Source organism: Serinus canaria, chromosome 12 (assembly GCF_022539315.1).
Source record: "Serinus canaria isolate serCan28SL12 chromosome 12, serCan2020, whole genome shotgun sequence".
Taxonomy (NCBI): domain Eukaryota; kingdom Metazoa; phylum Chordata; class Aves; order Passeriformes; family Fringillidae; genus Serinus; species Serinus canaria.
The window spans coordinates 3,940,601-3,958,193 of record NC_066326.1 but is presented as its reverse complement, the minus strand read 5'-3'; the positions used below and the strand labels follow the sequence as shown (position 1 = coordinate 3,958,193).

Sequence of the window (17,593 nt, the reverse complement as noted above, 5' to 3'; positions counted from 1 at the left end):
TCACTTTGCTTTGTTTTTGAGTACAGGTTTTTTCTTCTCCACAACAACCTGCTAAAAAGATCACTGTACACTTAGGGGAGTCTTAACCAGCTGCCAATCGCTTATTTAAAAGGTTTTAAGAATCCTTATTGCATTAGAGAAAGTGAGGGTTAGGCGTGAGTGTATTCACCATGGCTCTGCTGCAGCCTTTGTTCCCAAACACATTAATGATACATGCCCAGCACTTTGGTGTAAAATTTCCTCAGAGGGCCTCAGAATTTTATCAGGGAAAAGAAAAAGCCAAACCGTATTATGTGGATAATTTACACTGGTGAATTTGGTCACTTCCCAGAATATACACTAATTAAAATACCAAGGCAAAACACACAATTTGGTTCTCATTCTTCTGAGTTGAGGAACACTGACATGGATGTATTTATTTATCTATTCTGACGTTTTGCGCAGCAGATACCTCTGCAGCCTTCCCCACTAATAGAAAACATTCTGTTGATAGAGGTTGCTAAGTTATATTAAAATTTGTTGCAAAAACAAAATTTAACATTAGCGTATTTTCCACCCAGTGACATATTTTGGAAACCAGTTATTTGTATACAGCAGTTCACCCAATCGCTGCCACCAGACTCAACACATTCAGGCAACGGAAGCAAGCTCTGATCTTTGGGTGTTTCCAGGGAATGATTACAAAAAGGAGCCCCGGAAGAGAAGTCCAAGGTTTCCCTTTACACTAACGACAGACTGCAATCCCCTACGGGCAAGAATGTCACAGGAGAGTCCTAAAAGCATCCTCTGCCTGGCAAGTACAAAGGGCTTGGGAGTGGGGGGGTTAAATGCTTCATGCTTTTCCTGTAGGTAGGAAACTTGTAATGCATCTTACAGTACCTGCTGTTGCTGGAGATGTGCTAAATCTGCAGCCCCAATTTCAACGGAAGGTGTCTCGCCGTTTGATCTCACTTCCCGCAGGCTGCACTCTAGTAAATGGTTGCCACCGCTCGCTCCATTCTGAATGGCTGAACCGTTACTTTTTGTCTCAGTCCCAGATTCTTGCATCATGACTCAAAAACCTGAAATAATTTAGGGGAGGGGAGGGGGGGAAAAAAAAAAAAAGCAGCTGTTAAAACAGTTGCTGTATATAAGGAGACATGCCCTGTTTTAAATCCTGCCAAAACTGTAAACATATGTCATTTTCCTTCATACGATTTATCTTTCATTAATGGTTCATGCTACTAGTTTATGTTTATTTATCCGTTGGTACAGCTATAATTTTAGTAAGTTAGTTCTCTTCTAAATATAGTATTATTTGCTCAACATCTTTTTTCCCTTAGAGAAAAAAAAATATTTTTGAACGAACACACAGAATCCATAATTAAATTTCTCTAGTTACATCTGGATGCTTTCCTTTGAAACGGATGAGTCATTCTTGGCAACATATGATGGTCAATATCAAAAATGTGATATAGGCTGTGTAGGGGCATGGAGGTGAAGTAAAGCATTCACTATTTTGGTTTTCACTCACACCATGATAGTGCCAAATTAGCACCTTTTGTTACTCTGAAGCAATTCAGGCTTAATCTGGGATGTGCTGAACCATCATCACTTCTCATTTCAGGAGAACTGCTAACAAATGCTCACAGAATTACTCGTTGGCCAAATTTTTGGCTATGGATTTCGATGCTCTTATGGCATTACAGTGAGGAGCCTCCTGTGTTATTTGGCTAAACATCATCTCAGCAGCCACAGTTCCCTTCAGTCAGCCCTCTCTACTGACTCTTGGTGTCAGCCTGTGTGCTTCACACTCTGTGCCCACCAACAGTGTCAGTGGGTCACACGCCTTCAATGAGGATGAGGATGGGTACACCCACCTCCTCACCCCAGCACCCCTGGGATTTACACACCCTCAGGAGCAAACATCAGGACTGGTGCACAAGACTCCCCACACAAAGCACATACACTGGTTTTCAGGAACTGCAAAGCACTAACTCAGAGATATTATGATGACTTGTTTTAAAAGTATTTCCACCTGCAAAGCCCCAGATTCCAGGATTTAACTACTATTAACCTGTCTGACTTCTACCACTCCCCCTCACCCAGGGGAGATGGGGTATGGAAAGCCAAGCCACTGCCAGCCCCACACTAACCACATGGACATGAGAGCCAAATGCCCCAGTGCAGGATACTTCACCTCAAAAGATGTTTTATCTTCAAGGAAGAACTCGTTTGAATTCAGTAAACCAAGCACATGGATGGTAGCTGGACAGATTCAAACGTTCTGATTACATTTAAATAAATTTCAGCTGGTCTATGGAAACTTCTTTCAATCTGTTTTGTTAAATCTTCAAATTATACCAGGGGACAAAAGGGCTTGGAGACTCATTATAAAGCTTCTGTCAACTCCTCTGTAAAAGCTCCAGAGATCTAAACAAACCTACAGCTTTCCCAACACCACTAGGAAATGCTCTTGGATTTTAACATGATCCTGCTCTGATACACACCAAGTATGGTGTGTTTTTCATTTTCAACACTGTAAGGAACGCTCATAAGCATGGTAAGGTCTAAATAAGTGTTTACATCTAACAGGCAAGGCTGAATTACACACCAGGCAGTGACTGCATGGCACAGGCTGCCTTGGAAGAAGACACAGGAGTGAGAATCCACAGACAGCTCCCAAGTCACTCAAAGATATACCAGGCAATTTTTCATATGCTATATTGCTAAAAAAGATTTACCTCTTTTACCCCATGACAAATCAAAAAGAAAGAACTGATGTAATTTTTTTCTGCTTCTACTCAAATTTGTATTCAGGTCTCAACTGGAGAAAATGGAGTACTACATTAATTTACCCCAGCAGCAGATGAAGACAGTGATGACCACCAGGAAAAATTTGGTTAGAGGGTTCAACTCATGCCTTTCACTGTTTTGGAGCATGACAGTAATGGTGGGTGGCATGTCCCCACCTCACAGACTGAAGCTGAGGGAGGAAGGACACACTCAAGAATTGGAGGAAGGTACCTCCAGCAGCCACTGTGCGGGAAAGAGATGCTAAAACCCCTGTGCCAGACCAGTAAAGAAGTACATCTCATTTACCATCACTTCTGATGCAACAAATGGGAAGTGAGAACCTGGATAAATAAGCAGTAGGGTCAGAGGAAGCACCAAGCAAAGCTCTGACAGCAGCAAGAAGAATGTGCACCACTGAGGAGCAGATCCATCACTGCCTGATCACAATTTGTTGGCTTGCCCTTCTGAGCGAAATATCTCTGGGACACAGAAAATAATTCACAGCCAAACTGGTCAAGAAATTATTTATTGTCTCTAGGACTGCAAAATGGTCCTGGAAAGAAAAAACAGTAGAAATTGCAACAATTTTTCTAACCTATAGGACTAAGAAAAAGATGGATTATTTATTGTATTTGGTTAGAAAAAGATCATAGTTCTTGAGAACCTTTTCCATGACAAATTTCATGCTGTTTTACCTTTTGAAGAACCCCAGCCAGTTACCAGCTCAGCTGCACAGGTGCCATGGCCCCTGCACTGGTTGAGACCATCCTACAGATCCCAGCAGGACTGGCAGCAGCTACCAAAGAAATGAAGCTGGAAGGAGCGTTTGCTAAGGGACCATGTTTAAACTTTCAAAAATTTAAACTTTTCAAAGAATTATTTTAAAAGCAGAAGTGAACATCTTTAAGCACATCTTTTTTAAAAAACACCAATATACAAGCAGTCAACTTCTATGTAACTTAAACTAGGTGCCTGTACAAAACAAAAGCACTTTGTTAAAATACCTCCGATACAAAACTGGTATTTCAAGGGAAAAAAGATAAAACTGTTTATTTCATCACTGAAGTCAAATGTGAGTTGACATGAATAATCACAGTTTGGTTTGATCATTAAGTGTCATGTCATGAAAAATCAACCTGTGAGAGCTTTCTGCAAGAATGATTATTATTTGTCTTTTTGAGCACACCTAAATGAGCTGAGGTGATCGTACACCGAGGATGGCTGAGATAATTGTCTCTTCCCAGCACAGAGGAGATGAACTTACAGGAGCCCATTACTGAAGTTTGTCATTCAAAATTGTGAAAGAAAAATGCAAAGCAAGGTTGACTTTATGCAACATAATTAGGTTCTGTGGGAACTGAGCTGAAACTCCAGGTGAAGTATCACAAACCGTGATTCTGGTCTGAATACAACCAACACAGTGCTGGAGAAGCTGTTATGCATAATGATTTATTATAAGAAATAATAAAACTCCACAACTACTTCCATGACAGGCAGGAAACCTGGTTCCGACTTCAGAAATTTAATGGTAGAAGAGCCCATGTCTATCTCATGTGTTCTAGAAAGCAGAATGATTCTCTTACCAATTCTGCAAAGAAAAATGCATTTTTAGTGCTTCAAATATGTGGGTTATTACCAGTGTAAGTATTTTTCTTTTTTCTATATATAGAAAAGTTCTATGCTATTTCATGTTACGAGGGATACAGAATGACTCTGAATTATTAAAGGGGACACAAGATCTTCTTCCCTTTTAAGGGACCAAAGGTAGGCTGCAGTACCAACAACAGCTTGTGAAAGTTTATCCTGAAATCAAGGAGCACATAATGAAAGAACTGTTCTGACTTTATGTAGGCTTGGTTTAAAAATTTCAGAAGAGTGATCTTCAGATTCCCATTTTAACCTCCACAGAGCTTTTTCTAGCTTTGATGCACAGTCCAACACAAAGTCAAAGCCGTACAGCTGGGGCCATCTCTTTGGTGAATATGTTATGTTCAAGGCAATTGAGCAAAATTTCAGCGAAGCAAAATCTAAAGAAGGCACTCTGTCAACAGGAGGACAACAGGTAATCTTCCAGATTACCTGGAGAAAAGCACGGGACAGCCAATTTCTTAAGGACATGGTCAAAACTCAGAAAACATACGTCAGATGTGAACTTTGCCTGAATCAAAATAATCTTTCTGATGACTCCAGTGTCGATGTTTTGAGGTAAAAAAACCCCACAGAACCTAAAGGAATCCTAATTCTGAAAAAGTTCTTTGCTAATTCATTAAAATTGCATTCATAAAGTCCATAACAGTGCCAAGACCAGATGCTGCTGATACACATCTCAGCTCCACTGGCCTATTAAGATGAGCAAGGTTAAGCATGGAGATTAGTAGACAGGAGGTGGGCGCTGAAGTGTGCCACTGCTGCAATTCTGCTACCAGTATAGTTTCTGAAGACTAAGCAGCATTGTTTAATGTCAGCATGAGGGAGGATTTACTGACTGAAGCACCTGTCAGAATAAGGATCCACTCCAAGTCTGAAAGACTAAGGGACTGATATTCAGATGTCTCTAGATGCTTCACCATACACGGAGGCATCTGGTGAAGCATTTTTAAGATTCCTCAATAAGTACCAATCTATATCTTTAAGCATATCCTCACCTTTAAAAAAACATCCCTGGGGTCTCCTGGCCTTAAAAATCCCTGTTTAAATATGCTTCCAGACTTAACATGGACTACAGATTCACAATGTAGCTTGTGTGTTTCAAAGTTTCTTCAAGGTCCATGATTATATTTCAGATGTTAGTACTTGGAGGTGTTTACGAATACATATTTGCACATAAAGATCATTAGGCATTTCCATCCCCTGGGATCAGTGCTACAGCAAAAATGTTGTCATAATACAACCCTCCTTTGCCACATTTGTGAAAGATTTTAAGCTAACAAAAAGTTCAGTCTTTATTTTAGGGCAGTTAATTAAGGTTGACCAAGTCAGGCAGAAGTAAATTAACTTGGCTGATCAATTATTTATATGAAGCAGAATAAATGCCCTTAAAGAACTTGGCCCAGCCATGAAAGGACATGTAAATTAAACACAACACAGATTTATAAAATGTATTTCTACTTCTATAGGCAGAAGAGTCAATGCTAAAATCAGTTTTAAGTGAGTGATCAAATCACACGATCTAGCCCGAAATTCTCCAGCAGGCATTCTATCCGTACGTGCATGGTTTATAAATAAAAGTTCTACCTGTATGTCACAAGCAGTTCCTCAAAACAGGCTCAGGAATAATTTTAAAGCATTTATACATGTAATTATTAAGAACAAAACAAAACAAAAATCCCCAAACACCGTTTGGAAGAATTCCACAACAACGTAACCCCGCAAAGACAGGATTTTACCTCTTGAAAATGAAACATGCTCCAGAGTGCGACCAGCAAGGGAACACAGAGAGCAGGAGCAAAGCTGCTGCCTCCCCACAGCACAGGGACAAACACCCTGCAGCACCAGCCTGGCACTGCTGTGATCCAAAGCGGGGACCCCAACAGCTTTCCCAGGAGACTCCTACGCCACTCACAGGTGGTCTCTTTTAGTCCTGGTATCTTTAGAGCAAGTGCCCTGCCAGAATGCACCTCAGGCTCCACATCCTACCACCAGTAGTGAATTTTTCCAGGAACATGTTTTGATGTCCCCCAGCTGATGCCAAAATACCCATCTCCTCCAGATGACACCCCTGTGCCTAAGCTGGCGAGGCAGCCAGCAGCACCATCCCGCCATCCATGAGTTCAGTAAAAGAAAAAGGATTCACTAGTGGAAATTAAAAGCCTTGTGTAAGGTAAGGCTTGATGTGCCGTGGGGGAAGGCGTACAGATGTTCAGCTGCTCATTTACTAAATTACACCATGTCACAATTAACTGTGAATCAGCCAGCTTCACATGAGCAGCTCAAGGGCTGCCACCATGCTAAGTGCAGAAATAATGCCAGGGAGGGAAGTCCAAACTAGCCAGGTGGACCAGATGACTTCTCTTTGCCTGTGTTTGTGGTTAGCACAACTATTAGAGAGAGCTATCCCAACATATGGCATGATTTAACTAAATCAGATCATGCTGAACTCACCAGCCTTTCTTAACTTACAAACCCCTCCGCTCTCGTCATTGCAGATGGGTGAACACCCGTCATGCTTTTAGAGTTTTCAGTAGCCGTCATTTATCCTGCTGACAGGGTGTATTTTAGGTATAATTATGTACTAACTAACTATAGATCAACTGTCAGTACATTAGGGTACTTTTTGGATAAAACTTCATGCTTACCCCTTCGAAGGCCACTCGCCTACACACTACTGGTGGTTGCTGAATTGTGCAGGAGTAGGAGAAAGGAGAAGGGGATTCAAAGTGCAATTAAGGATCATCTTTAGGAATCAACCAAAATAGTAGCAAACAGAGCAAATCAGGCTTCGCTGTCCTAAAAAGTGATGCTGAGTCACGTCTGACAGCAGGGTTCGGAGGAGGAGAGGCAAACCTGGAGCAAGGCAAGGGAAGGAACACGCACGGGATGTGTGCAAAGAGGAAACAAAGAGACAGCGACGAGGTGAAATCCTTTGATATTTCCTCAGCTTAAAGAGGTAATTCAATGCATTAAAATGGATCCTTGAAATTTCAAAGGATGAAACTCGCACAACAAAGATTGTCGAGAGTGCTATTTTCTAGGATTAGAACAAAAACGTACTGGGATTTGCTATATGATCTTACATCGCTGAGCAAGACTGTACACTTGCTGTTATGCAAGCACCATCTTCCAATAGAGAATTTTCATAATTATAACAGAAAGGCGTAAATTTTCTAATGCATGGCAGTTCAAAAAGTAATCAAGAGAATGAGCCTGAGGGCTATTTTAATGTATGCAAAGCTAGTGACCCACAGTAAATGGGAGGTAGGCTTCAATGAATGCAAAGTAATGCACACATACTAAAGACCTGGTCTGATGAGGGACGGCTAAAATTAACACCCAATTAATTTCCGAATTGACAAACAAATGAAAGCCATAAATCTACTTTCTCATTAATTTTCTTGTGGTATAATTTAAAGCAGTAATATGAGGGCAAAAACTGAGCATTATCCATCATAAATATCAAAAAAGATAGCACTGTAACACCATAAATTATGCATATTACCTGTTGTTAAAAATGATTAATGTATTATCAACTTTATCGTGCACTGTATATGTCTAGACATATCTAAAATCTGAAATTTCATTTAGTGCTTAGGAAATAAAGGGTCCAGAAGAAATGGGATTACCCTCAGCACATCCTTGGCTCTGCCTCCTGATACTCTCACCTCAGCTGGACTCATCCCAAGCCTTGGGCCAGTGGAACTTGAGCACATGGCAGAGGTGATGTGCTGGCCTCCCCAGGAAGGGAAACAAATCACACTGCTCCTGGAGCATCCCTGTGGGCCACGGCCCTGGCACCTGTTTACACAGGGCTGCTCCCCCCTCCCTGCCCTGCTAACACTGGAGTAGAGCTACTTGGTGATGCAGAGCCATAGAAAGAAGACAAAAGTAAGAGGAAGGAGCAGGAAAACATGAAGCTGTATCTAAATTCAGTGGATGAAAAGCCTGTGCTTTCAAAAAGTGGTGGAGTACAACACCTTGGCCAACAGGAGACAAAACAGGTTGCCCAACCTCCTCCCTGTGGGTCACAACGGTCACCAGCCTGGCTTTTTTGCCACCTATTATGTGTTTATGTCCTCTTGCCACCCTCAAATCTCCTGAATGGCAGCTCCTGTCTAGAAGCAGAATGACACAATTTTTAACTTCATTTGACTGTGTGCAATGGCACAACCTCTTTCACTGGTGGGTGCATGGCTCACACTGCCTGGGTCCCTTCTTCCCAGCAACAGTGTGTTATCATCAGGGCCAGAGCAATCTGAAATCATTTGGAGGCAGCTCAGTGAAAGGCTGACTGATACTCTGCAGGAGCTAGAATATAAGACTGCTGTGGTGAGGAGAAGGGAAGGGGATTCAGGGGCCTAATTCCTCTTGTGCCACACTGACTTATTGTGAAATCATGGTCAAACAACTTAAGTTGTCAGAGAACCACTCAGTGCAGTTACCCCTCAGGAAGTCTCTTCTACTGAGGGTGTTGCTGACCACAATCAGTAAGAACAGAGATCGAGTAAATCTAAGAAGAATTAGTTGAAACTGACATTAAACAGTTTGCCATTTACTCAAAAAGAGCCAGAGCTGGTCCCCATGAAAAACCAGGGCACTAAAACATACCAAGCTGTGAAGACAACAGGTCTCACTCCCTACCACGAGGTAACACCCAAAGCATTAAACAGACAATGAACAATCCAACTTCCTCAAATTAGATATTTGCATTCTCTCTTCATTTTACACATGCACACAGAAGTTACTCCCAGTCTCACCTTGGATAAATATACCCCTTTAGCAAAGCCAGCTCTATCTCAATCTATGCCTCTCAGCTTGACAGCTATTAAATCCATATTCAGCATGAAGCTCATGCCATAGATGCATAAAAGCTCTAGAGCTGGGCCACTTCCAAGTGACTGGCAAATATGATGTAATCATTTACATACCATCATCGGCAGAGTGAGGTTCCTTCCTCTCTCTTGGGGAGAGCTGTCTTTCAGCTGTGAGCTTGACAGAAATCATCCTTACCATCACCGGGATCAGTTTATTTGGAAGAAAAGGAATGGCAAGTGGCCAAAAAACCCCCAAGCCAAACCAGAAGCCATTGTTCACTGCACCAGGCGAATCCATGACTGGTACCACGTGGACACGAGCACCATGGCAGCAGAGGAGTGACTCCTCCAGAAGGAAGGTCACCAGTGCAGCAAGGTGAGGTGCAGAATGCCCTCGGTGATGGCCCCGTGGTCGGTGTCCCTGGGGAGGTACCCACCTGCTCATCCCAGCCCAGGCATCACAGCACTGTGGGGCTCCCTGCCGCTCCGTGCAGAACAGGAACAGAAACTGCAGAGCTGTTCTCACAGCCAGGACTTATTTGTTTGCATGCACACTGCTCTGAGCTTGCATCACAAACTCTTGCAGTCTGCCTCACGGAAAAACAGGTGACTGTTCAACCAAATAAAAGACCAAAGTTGCATTTAGTAAATACAGTCAGTTTGTGCCAGACAGCAGCAGCACTGCTCCAACAAGATAACATGAAACCTCGTACCAAGTGCTGGCTGTAGATGAATTAGACTCCCACCCTCCATGTACATCTCCATTAAAGCATATCTAAACTTTCTAGCAGCCTCCAGAAGTCAAAAAAACACCTAAAAGCCAGGTGCAACTCTAACAATTCTGCACAATGCCATTTTCACTTTGTTCAAGGTAGCAAAGGTTTGATTCATGGCAGTAACACGAGTCAATTAACGACCAGCTTGTCCACTTACACACTTCAGGTACCTCCAGCTCCCCTCCAGCCCTGACACTACTCCAGCAGCCCAAACAAGCAGTATGTTTGGATCACTGATGCAAACTAGGGAATACAGGGGGTCACATTTTTATGTATATTTTTTTGCTTTCTTTTCCAAGGGATGAAGAGGATGATTATTTCATTTTATGCTTTCTATGAATGTGTATCCAAGGTATCTTAATAAATGAATTCACATACAAAGGAACAGAAAACCCCTTCACATTTTAAAAAATGAATTCAGATACAGGAATAGGCAACACATTCACACAAAAAGAGTTAACATTTCTTTCTCAAGGTCACTCAAAGAGGGTTTACTCCCTTTGTGTGAAAAGCCCAAGCCATTTACTGTTAGTGCTAACAGGTCCTGCCTGGCATTTGAAATCCAAGCCCCACTCAGAAACAATAACAAACAGTAATTTTGAAAAACAAAGATGGTGTGAGCAAGTTTTTCTTGCTCATTTTCAAAACAACCCAAAAGCAACAACTACCAGGATGGCTCTCTCTAATTAGGACTCCCAGAAACCAAAGAACAAACAGGCAGCACAGAGAAATTAGCAGATGTAAACACAGTTTTCCACTTATAAAAAGAAGAAAAGCAGCTCCGTCATCTCACTCACAGGAGGAGGAGCAACAAAGCGCATTTTAAAATTTGGTATTTTCTCTCCATTCAAACGGCTCTGCTTCTAAAACAGATTTTCCTCAGATCTCCTCAGAAGTAAAGCTGAAAGCTTTGCCTTTTCCAACCCCATCGAGGGCACATGCATCAATTAAAATTCGACATGAAAGAAGAGAGAAACCGAAAAGCCCCCGACCAAATGCTGACATAGAACACAAGGCCGTAGTTTTGGGGTGATTACCTGGTTCATAGCCCTATACCTTTATCCTAGACCTTCTACCTCCTTGTTTGCTCCATGCAGGATTTTCTAGCCATCAGCCATCTACCGCTGTGCTAGTCGTCTTGCAGGAGTGCTCTCTCCCTTCTGAAAAAAGCAAACAACTGGATAGATATCATTACACTAAGGAAATCTCTTGGAAAAACCAAACAACTTGCTAATCTTTCTAGCCCCTTCACCCAAGTTAAAGATAAGCAAAGCAAACCAAAGTGAGTTTCAGCCACATTCCAGGGACAAGCTCCCCTTTTTCTCCTTTATCAAAATCCCAGCATTTAAAGGTTTTTTTCCAGACCTTGCAGGATAAACTGCTGCTCACACCCGCAAACAAAGCAATATTTGTTTAATAACTGATTGCTGCCATGGGTACAGTAAACAAGGGGCCCAGCATTTGTGTTTATGAACAAACACATCATCTTGCAAGAGCAATTTAACATTAACCAGGTGGAATAATCAACAGATTTCATAGGTGACACTCGGGGCAGGACTAATGTAAACAGAGTAGGGAGGAGAAAGGGGCCACTCTTAGGGAATCAAGGTTGAGGCAAATGCATTACAGAGTAAACAGCTGGGAAGAACTCAAGACAAACAAATAGTCATTCTTCTGACATTTCGAGAAGCAGAAAGGTTGTACGTTACATGCATCAGCTGCTGACCACCATGAAATCAAACCAGTTGGGGACCAGGCCTTCTTGTTTACACAGTGCCATGTTTGCTTATAAACAACAATTTGCTGTTACCAACCTCGCATTACTCATTGCATAAACGAGCAGATCAAGTGAAATCCTGTTAACTCTTCTGTGGATTGAGGGTTTTTTCCTCCCCTTCAACAACAACAAACAAAAAAGCCTTTGCAGTCTTGCTGTGCAACCTCAAGACAACAGGCAGCAGGGGAAAATACAGAGCTGTGCATCTGTTCTGATAAAGGGGAAAGAAAGGAGTTGAAAACACTTGAAAGTGTTTCACAAAACAAGATTTACCGGCCAAACCACTGATGTGAAAGATCCATTTGCATTAGAAAAAAAAAAAAAACAACAAAAACAACTGAAAATCCAGAGAAACAACTGCAAAAGGTGGGGTACAAAATTTTCATTTCACTCCCAGAGCAAACAAGCAAAACAACAGCTTTCAACACAGCCCAACCAGCCCAGCATGACCATGGACACGAGGAATTTACACACGACCCATGGCCACGCCAAGGCCCTGCAGCAGCAATGAAGCCATGGTTCAGCCCTATTCCCCCTCCTTTCTCTTTCCCACCCTAAGCCTCCTTGCCTCTGCCTCCCATCATCTTTCTCTGATCTTTGTAAATCTCCCCAGCTCCTCTTTTTGACCCAGAAGCCACTTGGATGCCTTTTACAACCAAAACCTCAACTGCCCCCAACCACCATCCCTCTCTTGGGCCAAGGCTTTGTGACTTTAGTCCTCAAGGTGCTCAAGACACCCAAATTCCCTGCGTCTGCCACCTTCTCAGAAAGCCTTTCCTTCCCCATCTCTCATCCATGTAACACTCATGAAATTTCCTATGGCAGCGTTCCTCCAGGGAGGTTTCTCTAAGTTGTCTATCCTGAACACGGATTTCGGTAAAGATCTGAAGTACAGGGAGAGAAGATGGATGGTCTAAATGGTAGAGGTTAATCCAGGGCTCTGGGTTACATTCCTGCCCTGACACAATCCCTGCATGGGACCTCCATGGGTCTCTTCATCCCTCTGCTATGTAAAAGAAGCCCTTTAGGTTGTTGCACCAGTCAGGTGGGGTTAGTGGATGTAGTTGTGGGCTATACCACGGGTCCTTTTTCCTCCCAGCTGCACCATTGTCCCTCCCTGGTTCACCCCCTACCTTCTGATGAGCACCAGCATCACCGCCAAGCACTGAGGAAAATCATCCCAGTCTCAAATCTATGAAGCATCCAAGGTCACAGCTGGCCCTGGCACTAATCTCCCCTCCCTTGCCATTTCATGTGCAAACAGCATGATGGCCAGAAGCCTCCCCCCTCATCATTTTTTTACAAGTTTTAGAATATTTGTTACTTTTTTTCACAGCACAATCCTGGACATCCACAGCTGGCCAAGAACCTTCGTTTTCTTTCTCAGAAAATATTTAGCCTTTTGTTGTAGCAAAAAAAAAAAAAAAAAAAAAAAAAAAAAAAAAAAAAAAAGTAAAGGAAAAGAAAGGTTCAAAACCATGAAATCAGTACAACCTACTAATAAGACAGGTATTTAAATAAAACCCAAATGCAGTATTGTTCAGGCAACTGCCTATTTTTTAATACATCAGGTTGACAGCATAATAGCAGGCAGGATGAAAGGTGCGACTCGAGGACGGGGTTGGCGTCCGCACACCAGGAAAACAGAAGTGCTGCCCCATTTCCTGTGCTGCAGCAGAGTATTTCTGATGTCTGGGGCTGCCGGGGACTTAACTCTGAATTAATGATTACACACAATACCCTCCTTTCTCCCCTCCCTGCAGGACAGCGAGGGCCAGCCTCACCGAATGACTGTGGGCAGGCAGGCACGGGTCACGGGGGATTTAGATATTTCACAGCAGCTTCAAAAATTTAGACACTGCAACCTGAAGGCTTCTGAAAACATCAAGCTTCACATAAAAGTCCTGATATTTCCCTACTTGAGACAACTGCTCTCACCTCAGCCGCGCTGCCTGTTCCACGCTCCTTTTCCAGCACGTAAAATCACAGTTTATTCAGTACAAAGTAACTACACTATGATAAAAACTATAAGCATATCATTCAAATGCTTTATTGGTCAAATAGATGGATGCTTTTATTAGTCCAACCTTTTTTGTAATGGAGTGCCACTGATGACCCAGTGTTAGCCTCATTCCCTGCTATTAATCACACTTCTAAGAGCTCATTTTGCTTTAAAATCTTAAGAAATTGCTATAATTTAAAGACATGGTGTCTACATAATGGGAAATGCTTCACAGATTGTATCATTCCATATAACACAGAATTTTTATGGCAATGCTGACCACGATACCAAGGTATTACAAAACTTGAATATAATATTTTTAATACAGAAAATCTAAATGTAAACTTCCTTTTGCGTTTGTGGTTTGCCACATCCATAATGTTTTAATCACAGCCTTTTGGGAGTTGCAGTTTTCAACTGCATGTGGCTTACATAGATTAACACTACAAAAACACTCCCTGAACAAATATAAACAGAACAAAACAGAATTAAATAAAAATTAAATAAAATACAAGGATGGACCATGAGAGAAAGACTGTCCAAGCTAAACTTTTACAATTTTCACACAAGGCATTTTATCCTTTTGTTGACTATATTATCTCCTTCCTTTTTTGCACAGGGAAAACCGATGATGTTTACTGTGAAAAACTTTTACGACAAAGTGGAAGCATCTTACGAATTTACCTACACAGAGAATTAAATTAATATAATGATGGTCCTAACCCATATTATTAAAATGTACTTTGCAAAATGTTTTGACAATGTTGACTGCTACAGGAGGGAAAACACATTTAAGACAATTTCAGCCAAATGCAGAAGCAGAAGCCTTTCATTTTTCAAATGCAAAGTAAAAAGCATCTTTAAACACCTTCTCATGAAAGAAAATGCAGTGCAATTATGTTATATGGCACACACAAAAGCATGTTCTTTTCCTCAGTTCTCTAACAAGATATTAGTACCTCCTGGCCTTAGGAATATTATGTGTAAATCACATCATATTCATAGTGTCTGAATTAATTATAATAGGAGCTGGAGAGAAATGTTAACTTTCCAGGTTGTTGCTAAGGATTAGCCCTTGTTTACAATTCTGTATTTATAGAACAAGAAAAATTTGTCAAATGAAGGGCAAAGAGGAAAGTAAGAACACAAATTTAGCTTTGATTTCAAAACAAATCAGATCTTGCAACCATTCCCTGAGAAGAAAACCACAGTTTTTAATGTGAAGATGCAAATGAGTCTCAGAATATAAAAATGTTTTATAATTCTGTGCATTCAACACTACTAGATGTTATTTAAAGAATTTATGTTAACATTTCTCATCCTCGCACAGCAAGTCCAAGATGCTGCAAACAGCATCTATTTAAAATGGATCGTGTTGCTGTGGGGCACGGGGTAGCTCAGGATGCTGGTGCAGAAGGGAGCAGGGCATTTGGCCCCCTGGCACCAGACTGGGATTCATGGACTACTCCAAAGGGGTTAACAAGGCAGCAGGCAGGAGGAACAAGCCCCTTGCCTTGAACAAGCAGAACAATGGCTACAAGGAGATGTGCAGATCCATCCTGAGGGGAAGTCATGACTCTCAAAACCACTGCAAAGGACACGATGGTCTTCCCAAATGCAGTGGATCTGTGAGGTGAACAAACACCTCAAGAAGAAAGGCACTCAGGAACCCAAGAAAGGTCCTTCATGCTAAACATGGTATTTCTGCTGAGCCTCATGAGGCTGGATGGCTGAAGGCTCAAAGTCTGTGGCATGGGGTCCCAGCGAGCAGGGAGCCAAAGCTCTGCAGGGACTTGCAGGTCTCAGGCACCTTGGCAGAACTGGCCAGGGAAGTTTGTACTGCTCCCTATTCTGAGGATAAAGAAAGCACTTCGGCCTCCAGCACTTTCATTTCTTTGCACAAACAAAGGCACACCCACTACAATTAAATTGCAAAATCCTTTTCATTAGGACTCCTTGTTTTCACACACTTCAAGCCTTCCGAGACCTGCAGTCTCTCTCAGGCTCCCATCAGTGTGTGCCTTGTGTGTGGAAAACTAAGCGAGGACTCTTTAGAGGTTTCAGTCTATGGAGAAACAAATGGAAAAATGCTTTTTCCCCTTAAAAAAAGCCCTGTAACCACCAACTTCTGAGCAGGGTGACTTGCAAAAACACTGGGCATCCACAACGGAGAGCATCTAACCCCCCACAAGAATCAGGCCCATAACACAATATAAAAAAATGCACTTAGCTAAGCTTTTGTGGAAACACAGATGGACTCTTTGCCTTGCCCTGTCCAAGGGTTGTGGTTCTCAGATTACAGCAAGGACAGAACAATGCATCAGGGATACCAAATATGTCTGTGCACACTGGTGTGTAAGCTAACACACAAACACACACCCACACCCACACACGTTACTCAAACACCCAGCACACCAGTTCAAATCAGCCAGAACAGCGTAAGGAGGACAGAAGAGGTGCCTTCATCCCCAGTTTTTTCTTCATGTTTTCTTTCCCAGGAATAGCTCCAGTCTTGGTCCAGAGCAAGGATTCCACCCATCACATTTCTGTGCAGGAGATGTGTACACGTAGCACATGTTCCTCAACAGCCACACACATGGATCCCAAGCACCCAAAAATACAGTTGGTCCTCTCCACACTGGCCCAATAGAGAAGCGGGAAAACAAGCATCATTTTTTTTCACCTCAAAGTTTCATCCTGTGCCTGAGAAAACTCCCTAAAAAAGCTCTGTCGAAACCAATTTGTTTCTAACTCCCCCAAAAAAGCACATATGCCTACTTTTGAGTCAGGATGAAGGAAACCAAGTTCTTAATCCCACTTCTGCATTCACCCGTGGCTAAGGAGCAATGCCCACCTCCAATCCCCCATCAGCCATGGCTGGGAGAGGGAGAGGCAACAGCAGAGAGGATTTGCAGGACACCACATGAGCCTCTCCAGCTTGCCTTGGCCAAAAACAGTGAACAATCCTGAGCACCCCTGTGGCTGCCCATACCTTTTTCATGCACGATGCCAATGCAACAGAAAGACTCCCGACAGACAGCACTGTGGCCCCATGACCTCTCAAGAACCAGCTGTTCAGCCCTGGGCTGCGAGGGTCCTTCACAAGCTCTGCCAAGCTCGGCAGAGGTTGCTCTGTGCTCCAGGAAATGGCCTTTCTGGTGCTGAACCCCTGGCAGCAGATGGAGGCTGTTTGCAACCAGAAATGAGTGTTTAATGTTCAAAATCTGCACTGAAGACAGTGTCTGAACATCTCCAGCCGCATGCAGGTGCTTGGTCCCACAGATGTGCTGGCCCCTGAACACTGTAGAGCTAAGGCATGCGGCTCTCTGCTCCAAGGGCTTGTGAAAGAGAAGGATACACTCTATTTACAGCCTATTCCAGACAAGACTATTCAATGTCAGGATGTACCATAAGAGGGTAATTTGCACCCTAAACTGGATTGTACAATACCACAGTCACAGACCGTATGATCTCTTCGTTTGGATTAAAACCGTTTGCACAAGTCAAAGCAGAACAAGGAGAGTAACAAAACATACAGTGTATTTTGTTCCCCACTTGCAGCCACATATTTCAACTGCCTCAGCCGAATTCTTAGAGTAAACACAGCTTTAAAAGAAAATAACTTGAATAAAGAGCTTCTGGAAAGTTCTGACTGATTATGCATGCAAGAATTCTGCTACTGCTTCCTCCCATCATCTGAAAAATAAACCAAACACCCAACTTCCACAACTATCTACAAAAGTTCTATTTTTCTGAAACATGTTACAATACTATCTGAGGTCTGCAAGTTATAATG

General features: G+C 42.5%; 1 protein-coding gene across 11 annotated transcripts in view; it reads right to left on the bottom strand.

The window, feature by feature from the left end:
- Positions 1–17,593, bottom strand: part of FOXP1 (forkhead box P1) — a 377,320-nt gene that overhangs the window by 161,505 nt on the left and 198,222 nt on the right. For 9 of the 11 annotated variants that reach the window (XM_050979145.1, XM_050979151.1, XM_050979152.1 and 6 more), the window contains one exon: positions 880–1,061. In XM_050979145.1, coding sequence (XP_050835102.1) covers positions 880–1,050 — 171 coding nt within the window. In that variant the 5' untranslated portion in view covers positions 1,051–1,061. Of the gene's footprint in view, positions 1–879; positions 1,062–9,356; positions 9,511–9,679; positions 10,183–17,593 lie in introns of those variants that run through there. The other 2 variants (XM_018915232.3, XM_030227851.2) reach the window with 2 other exon arrangements.